General features: G+C 40.8%; 1 protein-coding gene across 1 annotated transcript; it reads left to right on the top strand.

Annotated features, from left to right (window-relative positions):
- Positions 1-334: 334 nt before the first annotated feature.
- cyth2 (cytohesin 2) lies at positions 335-19,738 on the top strand. Its single transcript, XM_080427013.1, has 12 exons — positions 335-503; positions 5,116-5,266; positions 5,989-6,055; positions 6,420-6,538; positions 6,959-7,039; positions 7,272-7,384; positions 7,919-8,067; positions 8,846-8,957; positions 12,659-12,735; positions 13,650-13,721; positions 13,998-14,152; positions 15,768-19,738. The coding sequence occupies exons 1-12, from the start codon at positions 437-439 to the stop codon at positions 15,853-15,855; spliced, it is 1,251 nt and encodes a 416-aa protein (XP_080283139.1). The 5' UTR covers positions 335-436; the 3' UTR covers positions 15,856-19,738.
- The last annotated feature ends 450 nt before the right edge of the window (positions 19,739-20,188 follow it).

Raw genomic sequence — 20,188 nt, 5'->3', positions numbered from 1 at the left:
TATATGGAGATCTGTGTATCTGTCTGTCCTTGTCCCCTTTATTCCCATATATGGAGATGATCGCTGATCTTATATTCCCATATAAGGAACTCCTTATATGGTTAGGGCTGAGTCATAGTAGGTAATGGGTCCATGTTCAGGGTACAACAAGTTTATTTCCAGTTCATGAATATCAGCAGATGACAAGAAATAAACGTGGACCCAAGGGGGTTCCCTAGCAACGCAATATGTCTCCCTGACAACCAACTATCCAATCACTTGGCCGAATCCTTCGGGCACTAGAAATTAAAGTCCAGGGTGACGTGACGTCACTTCCTTCATCGCCACCTCCTTTGTCTCTGGCCCACAGAAGACACGCAAGGGGTTGTTATTTATTTATTTCCCTTTAATTTTGAGGATATATTTCCACATATATCCATATTTTTCTGGTTATTGAATGACAGTCGACTCTGAAATATTGATGCCTAAAAGCAAAGCGCCCAAGATGGACGACCTGGACTACAGTAAGTGCCGTTTAAACAGACTGTTTGGCTAACGTGAAGCTAGCGCTGCTATCGTCTCTTTATGGGCTCCGTTTATGTGCTGGAATAATAAGACTCACAACAACAACTCGGGGAATAAGATGAAGTGTGGAATTATATAATGTGTTTTTGTACTGTCCAACGACTTGGTCGTTGGACAGTACAAAAAACATATTATATAATTGCACATTATATACATATTATATGCACATTATACACATTATATACATATTATATACCACGGGTCATGGGTCTCTTCAGTTCATGGGTCTCTTCAGTTCTAGAAAGACATCTTTTATGATGTACCAACTAACACTATCAGATGGATGGTTTCCATTCAAAGGAGCAGACAGTCTGTGCAGGGATACCAGATCTATAGACTATAACGCTTTTTTGATGCAGTGTTCTGACTGATACACTTTTTTTTTTGCAAAGCAGTTAAACTGGGCTTTTGAAATAATGGTAGACGTCTTGACTTTGGCTATTCTAGTTGTTTTCGTATCATAATCATCTCATCCTCATTCATGCCAGTCTACTGTGGGCGTGGTTGGTGCTGAAGTGCAGCTGTCATTTTTGCATAGTAAACACTCGTCTGGTCTATTGTTGGTGCTGAAAACATCACCATGGCTACGAAACCGACCATGTGTTTTAATATATTTAAGCTAATGGTCAGATTTGAACCTTTTACTTCAGCAGCACGACCAGGGGAGGTGCATTATAGCAGTGATTCTCAACCTTTTTAAAATTCAAGGACCTCCACTTTGATATGCGTTATGATTACTATCTCTGGGAGTGGATCCACACTGTGTAATGGTAAAGAACACAATAATGACGTTCTATAACTTCATGTTTACTCAGTGTGAATACACTGAATACAAGCTGTGTGTGCTACAAATTTATTTACATTGAGAGGTTTTGTGTATTGCAGTGTGGTGCTATGCATTTAATTTGTGGTCTATCCACACAGTATCTTGTCTGTTTCAAGCTCATGGCTGTCGTCAAATCTGAATTTCCCCTCAGGAATGATTACAATTCCATCTTATAAGTAGTGCATAATTGAACCTTCCATGGCTTGCAGCCAGGCTATCAGGATCAACTTTATTGTCACATCACAGGTGTGCAGGTATAAAACAGTGGGTGAAATTCGTTTTTATGCAAGCTCCATAGTTTTGGTTATTTTCATCAAAAAGAGAAATGGAAGGGGGGGGGGTGGCAGGTGGAGCAAGGGGAAGAGAGATATCAATAAAAACTATGTATCTACATATTTACACATACTATTATATCTATCCGGTGCAGTAAGTACCTGAGGTTCGACATAAGCAGCATAGCAGCAGATATATACTGTACATGAAAAAGTGAAATCCTCAGTGTTAGTTTAACTGTAAAAATTGGCCCAAATTGACCAATGGGTGTGGTAGGATTAACAAAAAGGAATCCAAGTTATCTGGTTCGAACTGGCAAATTACAGTACTATAAATGTTTGCCGTATGTATAGCTGAATAGATTGTCCTTGACTGTATGAATCCACCTCTTATCATTATACCATTGCTATCAGAGACATTTACCAGCCCATGAAGGCTGATGAAACTATCCCTTGTGCTATTTTAAGTCAGAAGAAAGGGAAGGGGAGATAACACTTTATAGAGATGTACAGAATTTGCATCGTTGGCAGCTATAAGAAGCATGGGTACCTGTGATCATTCAAATGTTTTGTCCAAGTAAATGGAACTAGCCAAATTTACATGAACACTTCAGCCATTTAGCTGACGCTCTTACCTTGCACATCTTAGAACAAGTGCAAACGTACCGTTGAAAGCCACAGATCATGGTAAGTTTATCCATTTTTGCACAGAAGGCAAGGTGCACAGATGGGAAGACCTTTTAATCTCCCAGTGAATGGTCTTCAAAACGTTTTTGTATAATATGACCTTCTGCGTTGTCTACAAAGCAGTGTTCTTATTTCTTATTAATGACAGATGGAGGACTTTAAGAGTTGTTGTGTCTCTGGCACATGATTGGAATACTAGGCTTACATTTAAACTTTACCAGGACCCAGTATCTGATGTAAGCATCCCTGGTACTAATATTTAGGATGTACCTCTGCGTTTAAAGGTTTGTTAGCCTAGTTCAGGGCTCTGCAAATAAGTTTGGCCTTGGGCCAATTTTCTTCTAAGTCATTAGATTGTGGGCTAGAATATAATCAATGGCTAATTTAAGAGCTGGGTAGAAACAAAAATGAGCACACTCAGTCCAATCAAATAACACTTTGCCAGGTGCACGGCTGTGTATAAAACAAAGGATACACGCTGAGGAAGGCTTGACGCCGAACGTGTTTGTGTATGCCCGTGCCTTATTATGAATTCAAAAGTACCAGAAGGACTTCGGAGTGCTATTCTTTGTTTTATAATTTAAGAACTGGACCTTGTGGCAGACCATCTTATACAATAATAGCTATTGTATACTATTATAACTTTATATATATAAGTTAATGAAGATTTGTGAGGTACAACTGCACACCGATAGAACTGTGTAATCAAAAGTTACGGGTGTAAATAGAAAAGATTGAATAATCATTTTGTCCAGGCCACGTCCTTGAATGTTGCAACTAACAAGTTAAAAAGAAATGGCATTTCATCTGGACACAGTCAGTCGTACTCTTTTTCGAACAGAGATGAACAAGCTCTTTAATAGAAAAGAGCTCACGGTCTGTTCTTAGATATGGAGAGAAACAATGTGAAACACCTGCCTGTCATTCACTCTCAACATGGATAAAAGCATCCTTCAGGTGGGGGGGTAGATTATCTATTTGGATATTATAGCCTAAATGTTGGGACAGTCATATTTTGTAAATAATTTACCGGGCCAGATATCATTCCTAGTGCCTACAACTAGCCTAGATGTTGACATGAGCACAAGATAACATTGACAATGAGCATGCTTGTACTTTTGGGCACTTCTTAACAATTTAAGCCCAGTTTTATACTTCGTCGTACGACGGTGTCATGGACAAATAGCAGACCTACAAGCTCACACAGTACTTATTATGAGCTTGTGTATCTGCCATTTCTGGTATTCTCTCGAGCAATGGTGATTTTTTTTTTGTGCCAGTTTGAAAATGGTTAAACAGACGTGTGTATGTGTGTGGAGATATACATATATAAATAGATATAGATATATTGTATATGTATACTGTAGTGTAGATAATGAAAATGGGATTGTAATTTTTTGCTAATATTGCACAAAAGGTTCTGCTAAACAACGGTGTCTGTTGAATATGGTTATTGGCCCACAGGTCTCCAATCCCCTATAAACCTATCTGTGTCACCTGATAATGTTTGAAAGAGAGTAAGTGTCTTGACTGCCTATGAGTGGAGTCTGTGGTTGTCTGTGGTTGCAGTATACTTGTTTTGATTGTGCTAAATCCACTTAGTTGGTACCAAAGCGTTTGAGGTCTTTCTGGCTGAATTTACTGTAACTCAAGGTGGTTAGTCGATACAGCTACTGTATGGTCTGTCTCGTAATGACTTAAATAAACTTTTATTATACTAGAAGTGCTAATTATTGTTTAACAGATGTGTTTTCCTATTCATTGGTTGATATTAGTCAGTTAATTAATGTGTCTGTTTGTGTGTGGGGTTTTTATATCGACTCCACAAAGTCCCACTTTAATAAGGTTCTTTTGATGGGTGAACTCTCAGAAATAAATGTTGTACCTCTACAGTGCTCACCACCACATAGGTATATTAACAAAATTTGCTTTGACAGATTAATGTATTACCAATTTAATAATGGTTATAATGTGGGGGTCTTGAATTGATATGGCAACAACCCAATCATCAACTGCCTGCTTTTCCATACATTTCCATACATTTCCATTTCAGTGCTCAAACTAAATGGGGACATTAGGAACAGGTCAGTGAGTGGATAGCATGGAGTAGAAGGGAATCTACAGGAAATTCCATCCTTGTTGAAATATGGAATGACATTGATTAATGTCCAGCACTTGTTGTTGAAGAAAAGGCTTTTGTGCTGCACAACATAGAAAGTAGCTCTTTTAACAGGCTCCACCTCACTCTCTCTCGTTACATTTTGATGTTAGTTAATCCAATTATAGCCTTTTCATTATCCTGGTATCCCCTCCTGTGGTGCTTTATTTGAATTTGGTCATTGGATTGTGCCAGTACAATTACACTTTATGATTCTGGATCAGAAAATGGTTACCATTATGTGATAAATTAGTAACGGGTGAGAGAGGCCCCTCAATCACAAATAACTAATTTGTTTATTATCTCTGTATCCTTCATGCCATTTCATGATCTGGCATAGACTCAGTTGCTCCACCATACCAATAGAAATGACTCCATAATTTAGGCAACATTAGAAATGGTCAAATTTGTCATACCATACGAAACCCACCCTTTACAAAACAATGTCATTGTTAGATTCCGGTGTTGACTGTAGCCTAAAGGGTGAGTAATACTTTGTTGTGCATTGTATCTCGCAACTAAGTATAAATCGGGCCCAATGGTGCCAGAGACGGTGTGTCTGAAATGGCAACTGTAATGATGTCATTGTGGTGCTCTTCCTGTCTCAGTCCCAGTGGACCTGAGCCCAGAGGAGCGCTCTGAGCTGGAGGACATCCGTCGCAGGAAGGGCGCTCTGCTGCAGGAGATCCAGAGGCTCCGCGAGGAGCTCCGGGAGGCCATCTTAGAGGTGGAGGGCCTGGAGGCCAGCACCGAGGGCAGGTGAGGACTCTGCTACACAGGGTGCCATTTGGTTGACTCGTGAGCTTTTTCTGTATTTAAAAAATGACGTTGTGTGACAAATTTGACACAAATAGGGATGCCAGGGTTAATGTGGTAAAAATGTTGTTAAATTGTGATATTATCAAACACTAGATTTTCAGGCCGCTGTGCAGCCTTCAAACCTAATCCTATGTTGCGCTGATAAGAGCAATGGTCACCGAAGTATGGCCATTTGAAGTATTAAACACTACTATAACACTGCTGCCGAGCAGCGATGCACTTGCAGCACCCAGGTCCACTTGTCAAGCATATCAGTCTACATTTCCCAAAAGGAAATGCATGTATGCAGTGCACTTACATGTATGCATATAATTCAGTCTGACCAGATGCAGGGATGAAACATATCCCCACTGGTGATAAAAAAATGATTAACCAGAGGGGGGATATCAAAAGCAGAGGCATGGATTGCATTGGTGCATCTTCTGTCTTTCCTCTATGCAGCCCAACAGTTAGTAGAATGATGGAGAGTTATTCATGGAAAAATGCTTCAGAAAAAGTCCGTTCCTTGTGTCCTGTTGTACCTACATTGTATGCAAATGTGTTTATTTTGGGAACATGCTTGTTAGACACAGTAGTATGTGATGTGTGGATGTGTCTGGATCACTACTCACTACCTCACTACCTGCTGTGCATGATCAAAAAATACTCTCCTCTCCCTGCAGTAAAACTCTACAGAAGAGCAGACATGTGGCAATGGGAAGGAAGAAATTTAACATGGACCCCAAAAAGGTATCAGTTTTTAGTCCGAGGTGACTGCTCACAGTCACGCACTTATCCGAGTTTGGTTTCTCTCAGGGAACATTTTTTTAATGTTTCTTACATTCGTTTTTTTATGTGATTTATACTATTTATACTATTTTATACTTTGTTGTACAACAGTGTCATGCAAAAATAGAGTAAATTATACAAGCTCAGTTTTCGCCTCTTTTCCTGCCATTTTTGGCCCCATCGATTATTTGATTAAAAGCGATTATTTTTTTAGAATCTATTAAATCGATGAGTTTGATTAACTGTTGCACCCCTTGTGTAAAGCAATATTGCTGTGCATGAGTCGTGTGGTGATTAATAAGTGTATATTCTTGTGTTTGTGCAGGGCATAGTATTTTTAGTGGAGAATGAGTTACTCAGACACACCCCAGAGGACATCGCCCAATTCCTCTATAAAGGAGAAGGCCTCAACAAGACGGCTATAGGAGATTATCTTGGAGAAAGGTAGTGTGTGTCAACCGATTTTCTCCTTCTCTCCTGTTTTTACTCTTGTATCCTTTAACTTTGGAGTTTACCGTTTGACTGTATTTATCATTGTTTCTGTACTGATAGAGGCTAAAGGAATGTCCCTTGTGGACAATAAAGGACTTCTAAACTAATAATCATTCTCCTACTATCTCTGTCCTTTCATGGGCAAGTTTGGCTAGTGCATGACTCTAAAGTCCCAAAAAGGAAACATCTGCTTGCAGGGTACAATACAATACACATCACTAAAACACTACACAACATACAGTATACAAGACCTAAGATGAACATAGCATAGCCTCTGCTACAGTTGATGAACTTTACAGCACTCAAAATGAAAGAGAACTTTAGTCACCTACAGCAGGTTGCCTGACCATCTGTTGCTGTGTGCTCCTGTAGGGAGGATTTAAACCTCAAAGTGCTGCAGGCCTTTGTTGACCTCCACGAGTTCACCGACCTCAATCTAGTCCAGGCCCTCAGGTAAGCTGGAAGCTACTTCACCCCACTGCTCTACGTCGTGTGATAAAATACATTATGACTGCCTCTCCCCACTGCTCCGTTGTATGTCGATCTCAAAGCTAGTTGCTATTTTCCTCATTTCTGAAACATTTTGGACATAATTATTCTTTTCTTTGAAAATAATTTAGATGCCCAAAATAGGGACGCTAGGTTGAAAGTGCTTAAGTTGGACCCTGTCTTTAACCCCTTGTAGACAGTTCCTATGGAGCTTCCGTCTGCCTGGCGAAGCCCAGAAGATAGACAGAATGATGGAGGCTTTCGCTCAGAGATACTGCCACTGCAACCCGGGTGTCTTCCAGAGCACTGGTACACACACACGCACACACACACACACACACACACACACACACACACACACACACACACACACTTGTAGTATTACTATCCATGTGGGGATGTCAAAACCATATTTTCTTTAAAAATTCTAAATTTACCTTTTTTTTTTGTGCAGACATTTTTAAACCCCAACCCCTAATCGTAACCCTGACCCCAACCTGAATCTTTTACTAGGCTCTAAAAATATTTCTTAGCCATGGAAAATGACCATTTCCATCAAGATTACCAGAAAAAAAAAATCGAAGATAATGTCTGCTCACAGTATATAACGTGGTCCTGTGCTTTATTCAACAAACGTTTCTCCCAGGAAGGTCTTCAATAGGCCCTTCCTGTGTGCGGACATTAACTTTCTTTACTTGTCCTGCACCAGTTATATCAAGAATTGTGGCGACGTTCATAATCATGCCTCTTTTTCACTACAAAAATGTCTCCACTAGTCATGTTTGTCTGGTTTTGCTATCCTTCAGGAGGTGACGTAGGAAGTGTGTATTGTGTGTTTTCCAGACACGTGCTATGTGTTGTCATTTGCTATCATCATGCTGAATACCAGCCTCCACAACCCCAACGTTAGAGACAAGCCTGGACTGGACCGCTTCATCTCCATGAACCGAGGCATCAACGAGGGGGGAGACCTGCCCGAGGACCTGCTCAGGGTACGGCAGCCATGATGATATTTCTGGAAGAATGCTCGTTTTCCACGAGCAAGAGCTGCATTATTTATTTTGTGTACAGTCATATACTGTGTGGACCATGCGGCCTTTTATATATAGATGGTGTGGTTTGGGCTGAATCTGGGGCAGTGTGTAACAGTGTGTGGAATAAACATGTTGGCAATGTTGAATAATTTAGAACACCCTACAGTTGATAAAACATTTAAAAATGTTTCAAATTGACTAGCAATGTTTCTAGATTTTTCTAAAGTTGCGAAAAGCAGATCTACAAGCTTGTAGATCGGCTATTTCTGCTAAAAAGCAGATCTACAACACGTCACATTGTGCATTATTAAAATGGATGGGTCGTTAATATACTGTAATGTGCAAGAAATAGGACTTGTGGTTGCTCAATCTTGATAGATTTGACATGTACAACTGCTATTTTATTACTTTATCAATATTTTATAGGCTACTTGGAGTTGTATTGAAGACAGCAGACACGATTTATCGTGATTGGTCAGTTGAAAAAAAATGCCTGTCCATGTACACATTTTGAAAGCGCTCCGCTCTACGTATTGACCAGTACCTTTTTGTAATTTCTCATAGGTTTTAAATGAAGAGACGCAGGGTGCCTATTTATTTTAAAATACTGATTGTGTAAACATACCCTAATGGTGCAGCTGTACTTTTGAACAGTTAAAAACAATCTTAATGAAATCTGAGTTTGAAAACGTGTAATTTCCTGTAAAAAGAATAACTCATTTCCTTCCATCTCCAGAATCTGTATGAGAGCATTAAGAATGAGCCCTTCAAGATCCCCGAGGACGATGGCAATGACCTGACTCACACCTTCTTCAACCCCGACAGGGAGGGCTGGCTGCTCAAACTAGGTGAGAGGATGTTAGCAGAGGGCCTGTTGGGGGGGGGGGGGGGGGAGGTCCTGGGGATATGTTTTTACCATGGCATTATATGCAGTTCTGTGTAAAGTAAACGCTGACTAAATAACTTTGTTTACTGTTGTGTGCGGTTGACTAATACAGTACATCCAGGGGTCCTTAACCACTTAAACCCTATATACTTAATTGACCGTGGTCTCCCATGGGTCTACAGTATACTAGGCCCCCTCCTTTTTTTCCCTCTCCCAATACATATCTTTGCCGGAAAAAAGCAGAACTATCGGTTATTTTCGCGGAATGTTTGCCCCATAATAGGAATGCTAGGGTTCATGTGGTAAAATGTCACGAAATACACTTCAATTTGAAATTAAAGCACTCTCTTGATCAGCTTATTATGAAAAGTACTGTATGCTTGACACACAATTACCATAAATCGGTGTGTCACGACAACCAATCGTTATTATTGATTATGTAGAGCAGAGGTTCACAATCACGTTCCACGGAGGTGGCGAGTGAGTGCACTGGTGTTGGGGGTTTGCTCTACTGTCCCAACACTGCAGTGGCTGATTTGTGATTTCACAAACCGGTTCCTCAGCAGGGCTCCAAACTATGCCCAAAATGGTTGAATTATTTGGCCATTTTGTGTGCCTGATGACGGCTGTTAAGGTGCACCTCCGGCGTGGGTACTTGGCCATTGTGGTTGAAAGTAGCACTTTTTCTACTTCACTGGCTCAGTGGGTCTCTCCCTGTCTGCAATTTCATCATCTGTGCTCGTGTACGTAGCAGCACTGATGATGAAACCTGTGAAATAATCCTGTTCTTCAAAGCGACCGTCGGCTGTTATCAGACAGGACGCACATAAACCACACGAACCCCAGTATCCCTATTCTGAGGTGAACATTCGGCAAAAATGGCAGATCTACAAGCTGAGATCAAAGATAATGAGTCGCACACTTTAGTTGTTCCCTTAGTCAATAAACGTATTTTTGGGCGGTGAAACCGCCCCTATAAGTGAGATTTGGAAAAATGTACATTTTCCTGCGCTGTGATCTGGGCCCAGGAAATTTGTAGAATTATCCTGCGCTGTGATTGGCCAATCACAGTCTATTCAGGACTGTGATTGGCCAGTGTCACATGACACACGTGCATAGCCCTATATAAGAAAGCATAACTTGAAAAAAACCAAAATTTGGTTTTTTTCAAGTTATGGTTTCGTCCATCATAAAGAGTGTTTCAATAAATGTATTTATCTTTTGTACATGATTGGTTGACTCCATTCAGTATTGTGATTAGCTAGCAAGACACCGCCCACTTCACACAGGGTGTGATTTTTTAATTTTTAGTGACATTTCGCGCCCACGCTCTTCTTCAGATCTACAAGCTCACGATGCGATGCGTTGTGGCCTAGTATAAAAACCCCTAGGGGACTCCGGGCAATTAAGGATGTAGGGTTTAAGTGATTTAATTAGTTCTAGAAGTACTTGGTTCTAAAGTGGGACACACACTCACTGTTCTTTCTACTACAGCGAGGCATTGACGATGTACATCAGGCTTTAGGTCTTTAATTGGGTATGTTGAACCACCTAGAGTTGAAATATTGATGGCTAGAAAGCCACCACAAAGTGCTATAGTATTAACTCCTAAGCAAGCATAACGTGTAGAGGAAAAGGCGCCTTTGTATGCTTTACTATACTAGAAACTCCTGGTAAGTTTCAGCGTTTTTGTTTTCACAGCATGGCTTTTAAAAGCCCTATTTTATACTTGGATGCATTGTGAGCTTGGTAGATATGCTATTTTTGAAAATCTTTCAGCAGGATACAAGTGGTTCAAATAAACCAAAGACTTTGCTCTGAAGCTGTGGCTAATAAAGAGACAACTAGGAAACCACAAGGCAGTATAAAATGTTTCCAGAAAGACAGAGCAATGTTACATTTTATTTGAATGTTTAAACGCCTTGTAGGCTCTGTCGATATAGACGGTTGACTTGTCTGCTCGCTCCGTTCAAGTACTGGTATCACTTGCACTACAAGATGAAGCACTAAGGTAGTACTGCAGTGTGCATTGATGAGTTGGCGTTGATCAGTCCAGTGGCTTGCGAGCTTAGCTCCGGACAGTAAAACACACACAGACAGACCAACCGTCTGCAGGCCAGACGGCACCAATGCAACTAGTCGCAACGCAACTCCTTGCAACAAAACTGTTTCAAGGCCAGTCCACACCAATGCAACTCCTTGGAAACTGCCATTGGGGATAATGGTTGCAAGTAGTTGCATGTTGCAAGGAGTTGCATTGGTGTGGACTGGCCTTTTTTATAGACGGCCAGCCTCTTTTACGGCACGCCGTAAAAAGGGTGTGACCAAAACACGTCCTAGAGCGACCAACTGAGAAAGATGGTAGGACCTGAGTTACCCACAGTGGATAAATGGTCTGGAGCCCTGCTCAAGTCTCTGTTTGTCGGGTTGGAATGCACACCTGCACCCACTCGGCACCTCCTCTTTTGCACACAAGTTTCTGGCAGCTGTAAAACACCCTGTACTGCTGCTGTAATCTGCTCTGTCCTGAGGCTTTGTTCTGTAACGTGCCTGTCCTCCTCTTTCTGATGTTTATTTATGATTAAATCGTCATATATACTGGTAGTGGGCTGCTGCTGAAGGTCAGTCATATCATGGCAGAGACCACTGCAATACCCTATGCTTAATTTAGACTTAATTGCACGGCGGTGTCACAGGCCGAAAACAGCCAAACTACGATCTCACAACAGCCGCATAGATCGGCTATTTCGGCCCGTGACACTGGCTCGCAACTTAAGTATTGCCTGATTTATCCTTAGTTGCGTGACACAATGCGCAACCAAGTATAAATCTGGCCTATTAAATCAGGCTTTACTGTCCTATGGAGCCAATCATTCTCTTTTGCATGGTGGCGGGGGGGGCCTGTGATCTGTTTTGTCACTAATAACATCTCCTCCCCCTGCTCTGTCTTTCGTCCCTCTATCTGTCCATTCTCTCCTCTCAATCCCCCCTCCTCCCTCCCACTGCGATTTCCACACTCTGCTGCCGCTGCTTGTTTCTCAGGAGGTATGTACTTGAAAGAGACATTATAGAAATTTAGCTGAAGAAAATGTAGCCTTTATTTAGACTTTTTTTCTCAGCTATAGAATATGCGGAGAGTTGTTGAAAGCTGTCCTCTGTAACTTCTAGATGTGGATCTCGGGTCGGCCATAGCCGAGTGGGTTGAGAGGGCCGTCTGGGAATCGGAAGGTAGCCGGTTGGACCTCTGGCTCACCCAGTACATGTAAAAGTGTCCCTGAGAAAAGAAACGTAACCCCTAACATCCTTACCCCCCGGCGCTCATTAAAGCCATCTGAGTTGCCATCAGCTGGGTGAAGCTTTAAAAGCAATTTACCCTCCCTCAGGGACGAGAAAATACCTGCCCCCAATGCCCCTGTATTGCTATGCAATGCAAAACAAAACAGCAGTGACATCAACATCTATCTCCTTTTACTACACTGTCTCCTCAGTGTAAAAGTGAATAGTATTCTGTCCTGTATATCGTTGAGTAGCTTTCACAGATGTCATTTACGTTGATATGATACATCTGCCACCCCTTGACGCAGTTAGTACTCTTTGCACTGTGTGAGGCAGGGTTCTGCCAGTCCTGTTTGTCATTGTTGTGCCTGCGTTGTTGTTTTCCAGGGGGACGGGTGAAAACATGGAAGAGACGGTGGTTCATTCTCACAGATAATTGCCTCTATTACTTTGAATACACCACAGTGAGTCATTTATACTTCATCTCATAACCATATCGCTCGATTAGCAAACTAGAACTAGGGAGGAGCAATGTATGGTTATATCGTTATCTAGATATGGACTTGGAGGAAAGGGCAATGATATGGACAAGAAACATTTTCCCCTGCTTGTACAGCTAGTCAGCCAATCTCAAATATACGTTTGTTTTAGCCAGCGCCAAAGGAAAATCACCCTTCTTTTTCTCTGCATGTATACAAACAGATAGTTAAACTCTGCCACAGGTGGGCATGTGCGTGAGACTAGCACGACCGTGGCAGTTTCACTTATGTACACCTACCTGCTCGTGCAACTCATTTGTTTTGAAAATAAGTAGTCCTCATTGTAAGAAGGCAGCTTGTGTATGAAAAGCTTAACCGTTTACATCGGGTCCTTATGTCCGATTCCAAACAGCAGCACTGACGTTTGTGAATGAACGATCAGTGATTTTCTGTGACCATTACAAAGCTTAACATGTTTGTCACGCCATATGAAAGTAAGCCTTCAAAATAAGAGCAGTTCGTCAAGTTGCAGCAAAGTAAGTCTTACGAAATAAAATGACAAAATGTGAAACCATTGTCATTATATCGCTATTGAGATAAACATATCGAGATATCAAATTTTGTCCATATCATGCAACCCTTGCTAGAATCTGGAGCCGTATGCTTTAGTTAGTTCATACTCTGTCACATGACGATGTTGCATACCAAAAAATGCAGATCTAGAGTTGTGAGACTTAACTCATCTTGTCATGTCTTTTCAGTATTCAGATTATGTTAAGTTGGCTACTGTACGATTAGTGATACTGTACTTTAAGCATTACTTGTTGCATTACTTCATAATAAAATAAAATAATGCATAACGTAAACATAAAGTCAGTTCAAGTGTTGTGTCTGTTCAGGATAAAGAGCCACGAGGAATCATTCCCCTGGAGAACCTCAGCATCCGGGAGGTAGAGGACCCCAGGAAACCGGTATGTACTCCCAGTAGTTGGATCTCTTAATTTAGTAATTTCTCAACCTTTTTAATTTCAAGGACCAGCAGTTCGATATGGGTTAGGCCACAGACCCCCCATTTTGATAACAAGTTGTATCTCTGGGAACCCAATCTAGTACACTGTAAAATACTGAGGTGTGAATGTAACTCTTGAGATGAGAGAAAAATGTAACCAAATAGGGGATGCTGACGTGCATGTAAATGTAGCCATCGATGGTCACCAGCACTTCCCTCTCTTCCGTGTTGTCACCAGAACTGCTTTGAGCTGTACATCCCCAATAACCGCGGTCAGCTGATCAAGGCCTGCAAGACGGAGGCAGACGGCCGAGTGGTGGAGGGCAACCATAACGTGTACCGTATCTCCGCCCCCACCCCCGAGGAGAAGGACGAGTGGATCCTCCATATCACGTATGTCCTGTCACAGTCTGGTGGAGCAGACTCTTAGGGCCCTGAATGTTAGCTAGCCTAATGTGCACGTCAGTGTATGTCAAGTACTGTTTGCAATTTGGAAACGGGTGATAACCTATTCCATCGACCACGGCTTGCCAACTGTTACTCGGGTTTTAAACAGCAAATATATATTTTTTAAGACTTTAAACGTTTTTTTATTCTCGGCTCGGTTGTTTTTTCAATCATACAATAATGTTTTCCCATACCAGTACATATAATTGCCTATTATCAGCTTCGACAATATAATGCACACAAACATAGATAATTTTGCTGTTAACTCTCTCAGTGCCAGACCCCGAGTTATCCCGAGTTTTAGGGTTATACCCTCAGTGCCAGAACGAGAAATCCCAAGTTAACACATTGGGTGCCAAAACCGTATATATACGGTTTTGCGCATACTAACGTTGAGTGCCAAAACCGTATATATACGGTTTTTGAAAAAAAAAAAAAAAGAATTCCTTTTTTTTTTTTTTTTTTTTTTAATTTTTTTTTTTTTTTCCTTCACAGCAACAGGAAATATCACTCCTACAAGATTTAGACTCCAATCCACCTCCTGGTTAACTTATGACTTCAAAAACCTGTATCTCGGCTCCTGTGCACTTTTTTTTTTTACAATGTTAATTTAACTATTTTCAACTGGCTGCAACTATGGAATGGATTTCCGAATGTTTTAAATTTTTTCCCCCCGATTGTACGAGACCTGTATGTGTGTAATGAGGGGATCACCGTGAGGACGGTGATCACTGAAAATATTTTGTGACTACTTGAAAAAGGTTCAAAATGTTTAAAAAGTCCTGGCACTCAAAGTATAATATTTTAATAAACCTCTGGCACCCAATTTGTTAAAAAAACGGGAAAAACGTGTTCAGAACCCAAGATATCATTATCTGAAGATTTGCAGCTCCATCCACTCTTTGTTTAACCTATAACTGAAAAAGGCTGTATCTCGCTTCCTAAGCACTTTTTTTTTACTTTAAAAAAAAATAAGAAAAGAATTGGCACAGTTCGCAAAAAAATTTTTTTTAATTGGCACTGAGAGAGTTAATGGCTTTATAAAAGATTTTGTATTTGTTTACAATTTCTCCTCATTAAAACAGTACCAAACTTAACTGAATAATTTGAGCATGTTGACATTACGCGGTTTATTAAGTCAAATATGAATTATGTCCCCAAATGAATATTTCGAATGCAAGTATTTTTGGCTAGACATTTTCAAATCAATCTGTGCTTTATAATGCATTAAAAATGCAACGCTGATGTAACTTTGACAAAAGATAATCATGCAATACCTTTCACTGTGTTGGATTACCTGTCTCAAGCTAGCTTCAAGTGTCTGCAAGTTAACATTTATGCTGTACTGAAATTAATGGAATCTAATGGCTTCCTTGGAAAATCAAACAAACCACCGCATGCATTGAAAAATGGTCGGTCTCTGCAGTTACAGTATGTCCAGTAATGTCCCTGACTCATCATAGTACAGTCAGTCAATGGACTTAACCTCCCAGACCATCGGTAGGATCCTTTCACCAAACCTGTCTTTTCCCCACACACACCCCTCTCTCTCTCTCTGTAGTTCTGCTGTCAGTGTGGATCCCTTCTATGAGATGCTGGCTGCCAGGAAGAAACGTATATCCCTGAAGAAGAAAGAGGAACAGCCCTAAAAGATGCATTCCCCCACCCTCCCTCCCTTCCTTCGTCCATTCCCTTCTTTCTCCATGTCTCAACTCAATTCCAACAGTGAGGTACATTGGATTTTTTTTTTTCCTTTGTTGTCCCCATGAGTTCTTCCATCACGTCATTCCCTACCTCCTCCGCTCCTCCCCTACCTCCTTGTCTCCCTGAAGGGAGGACTCGCTATCCTGTTTATAAGACTTTTTGAAAGGCACATTCAGCGAAAAGAGCTCCTCCACAGCGGCTGCCTTTGCTACCATGATTCTCTTAACACCAGTGCTTTCTCAAACTGGTTTCACACTGGGAGCCCGAATTTTGTGTTGACCATGAAGTCGAGGACCCAATACATCTACAAACACAATATTCATAACGTGTTTTTTTGGGGGGGTTTTTTGGTCACACGACCTGCCGGTTGAGAAGCACTGTGTTATGTTACTGCTCCGATATTCATACTGACACACTACAACCAGAGCACACTGTCCCTCTCCCCGTGTCCCCTCTGTCTCTTGTTTGTCATTGAAGTAAACTGTGAAGTTAGTGTCTTATTCAGGGTAGCAAGCGACTCTGGTACACTTAAAACAAACAACTAAAAACCATTGCAATCTTTTTTCACATTTTCACTTAACTGGCATCTCAGTAGCCTGCAGTTCTTTCTTGAGATTTCCATAAATAGTAGCTGCAATCACTATCAAATCATGTAAATGTTTCAGATAAAGTTCAACCACTTGAATCTTAGAATCCCTATTCTGGATTCACCGAAAAAATATTTAGTGTAGTATAGTATTTAGTAAGTATAGGGCCAATGGGAATATGGTCAGCAGTATTGGGTTTCATTGGTAAAGGAATGAGTGGGAATCACTGGACTGTTGAGATGATGCTGTTGGTTTTGACTCTAAATGACTTGGCTACAGGTGGCGACATCTATATCGGCATTATTTTCGGTTAGGAAAATATCACTTGTCCATTGCTGTCTATGTGTTTACACCCCGTTCATAGTGGATCGTTGGGTCTAAATACAAGCATTTTCGACTGATCTTTGAGTTGGCAGCATTCCATAATATTTTGCCGAGCTCTCTCTGCGGAGGTAAGCTGATTGTGCCGGCTTGTTAAGGTGATCTATATATTTCTTAGTAACGTTTATGAGCAATAGTCTCCCGAGTAGAGTTAGTGCGGCCTCTTTGAGAATGTCCTGTTATGATGCCGTTATAACTACCAGGTGAGCCTGGTGGGAGTCACGTCTGCAGCATGCTCAACTCGAGATGAACACACGCATCTTTGTCACCAACGCCACACACACTACCCCAGGTCCACTCGCTGTAAGTGGGTTTTCAGAAGAAGTAACGACGGCAGCTTATAATGTATATTTTGTTCTGTAAATAGAAGTTGGCATACTTGTTTACAACACACCGAAAGGATTTAATTTATTGTTTTGTTTTTTTTCGTTTTTTTTTTCTCTTCGTACAAGCTACTGTAGAACTGCATGTCAATGAACTGAGGCATTGTTCCATAGGTGTACTGGTGAAACGTATGCCTGCTAGCACTGGGTGGAACACACACGTATGTATGTTTGAGAAGGTGTGATTATGGGTTCACGAAACTAGAAGAAAATGAAGAAAGATGCACACTCCTTTTAATGCAAAAATGTATTGCGCTATTTTCCCAACAAGCTGACATATAAGTCATATAGTTGAAATAGGTTGTGTGAATTCATGTTTGAACAAAGGGGTGCATTTTTTGTTGCCCTTTTTGGGGGGTTCCCCGATGACACACAAGTTGAGTGGATGAGTTTTTCCTGAGCCATTCTGTTTGTCTTAAGTTCAATTTCATTTTTTATCCAGGGAATGACATTGCATTTTGTCAGCGGTGAAAGGAAGTTTTGTAGTATGAATGAGTCCTGGTCTGACCCTTTTTTAAGGGCCTATAACTACATGAACGCTAGCGTCCCTATTCTGTGGCGAGCAATCGGCGAAAATAGCCCATCTACAAGTCCGCGTTGTGACCTTGTAGATCGGCTATTTTCAGGGAAGATATTTGATGTATAGGGGGGGAAATTGAGGGGCCTAGTTTTGACCCCTGGAGGACTCCAGTCAACTAAGTATGTATGGTTTAAGTAATTAATCACCTCTCCATAAAAGCACAAAAGATGGGTTGTATTGTAATATGTCAAAATGGTGTCCCTTCCTCGCTCCTGTCACTTCTCACCTTGTCCCCATGACTCCTTTGTTGTCAATCATGAAATGGAAGATACTTACAGCAAAATCCAGAAAATGTCCCAAACGAAGAACTGTCCAATACGGCCGTTTCAAAATTGACAGATATTTTCTTTATTATGTAATAGTAAAATTATTCAAGTGTAATGAATCAGTAAAAAATATTAGATGTCTAATGATACATTTGCCTGTCTCTGCCCCTTAGATATTTAAATACACTATACTTTTTTTGTCAAACAGTATAGATTTAGTTAGGATAGGATAATTATGATCTTTTGCACTTTATTGATTTTGTTTTTGTTGCATTTTGAAGGTTAGTCAAAATGCTTTTCTTTTGAATAACACTACTAATACTCGTTAGCACCCTCTAGCGGTGGATCATGTGAAACTGCGATGGGAATGATGAGTGTGCTGTGAGCTGGAGAGAAGTGCATCGCCATCTACAGGGCCAGTCCAGCTATAGCAGCCCAGATATTCTGATTTTGTTAGCCTTGGGTACTATTTCCAAATCAACTTCATTCTGCACAGAGGTGAATGGGGTCATAGAGTTCCCATCTGCTCTGTCATTGGCTGCTGAAAACACTCAATTGACAGAGGTTCTAACTTCCATATTCTACTGCAATAATATTCTAATACAACATTATGCTGTCGCTGCATGGAGTGCCGTTTACTCTACTAGTAGTATTATGTCGTCACTGTTGGGCGGAAACCTTGTATGTCCAAAAGCGTAACTTTTCAGGAAATGGGGTGAAAAAAATAACCTGTGTTCCTGTGAATTTAATTTGGTCACAAGCTTTTGTTAATGCTCTTGTTAATGTAATATTTATAAAACCCAAAGCCAGAATCCGCGATACAAATGCGCTGTGAGCCTGTCAGATCTGCTATTTTCGCTACTTTAACGTGTCACTCTTATGTGACGAATGAGGGCATACATTTACAAAATAACATAAAAAGTTGAACTATGGAGATGCAAGGTTTCTGCCCAACAGCAATGATATTCTACTGCACTTACAATACACTTGCTATGCTGCCACAGCATAGAGTGCCGTTTACTCAACTAGTAGTATTATATGGAAGTAGTAAGGTCTGATGTGTCTAGCTAGCTACACTAGTGCAGAATTAGTCAAGCGCACATTGCTCTGCTACATAAGACAGACTCTGTGGGTCTCTACATTCTAGGTGTTCTTAAAAGTGTAAAGTTGCCAAAAAAAACTCTTAGGACCTTAATCACATTAACCCTGACGTCCCTATTTTGGGCCTTAAAAAACGTTTAAAAAATAGCAGATCTACAAGCTCACAACGCGTCGCCATGCGACACGTTTTGAGCTTGTAGGTCAGCTATTTTCGAATAGCCGAAGTATAAAATAGGGCTTAAGTGGTTAATTGATGTTTTTTTTCTTCTTATTATTATTTTTTTCTTCTCTGAACAAAGACTTGACCACTGGACTGTTGAGATGCAGGCCAGAAATTGGGGTTGTCTTTGTGATTCTATGACCCCTAAAAGCGCCGCCACCTCTTTTCTTTAAGAAAAAAACAGTTTATTTTGTATTTATTTATTTTTATTTACAGCGAGGTAAAGATGGATAAGTCATCTGTAAATGTAGCAAAACAGAAACCACGGTACTCTGGTGCCAGTCAACTACTGTGTAACAATAAAAAAGTGAACTGACATGATCTTTTGGCGTGTGTGTGTGTGTGTGTTTGGGGGGAGGGGGGGCGGTTCCAAGCAATGTTCTTACATTGCTTGAGAACATTAGTCTACTTTTTAAGATATTTCTCTATTCTATTGGACACCTTTTTACAGCGTGGCTCTGTAGGGTTAGGTGAGCTGATTGACACCACATGTCGTGTGCACACTGCCAGTAGGCCAAATCGGTGCCTGATTTGGCCGAGTATCAGCGTTGTTCACCGAATCAGTGAACAAGTACATTTTGTATGCTTATATTAGTCATACAGTTCAACTACAATATCTATTTGTGTGAGCTGTTTTAAGCCTAGTAAATCCTCTAAAAACCTCTGTGACATGTATCATGGGTGTGATGATATGTGGGCCTGTCATGGACATCAGATGAAAGCGAAGTTGGATGTCGATAACGGGTCACCAACACTGGGG

Source organism: Gymnoscopelus braueri (assembly GCF_963280865.1).
Source record: "Gymnoscopelus braueri genome assembly, chromosome: 4".
Lineage (NCBI taxonomy): Eukaryota > Metazoa > Chordata > Actinopteri > Myctophiformes > Myctophidae > Gymnoscopelus > Gymnoscopelus braueri.
This window is presented reverse-complemented; position numbering and strand designations above follow the sequence as displayed.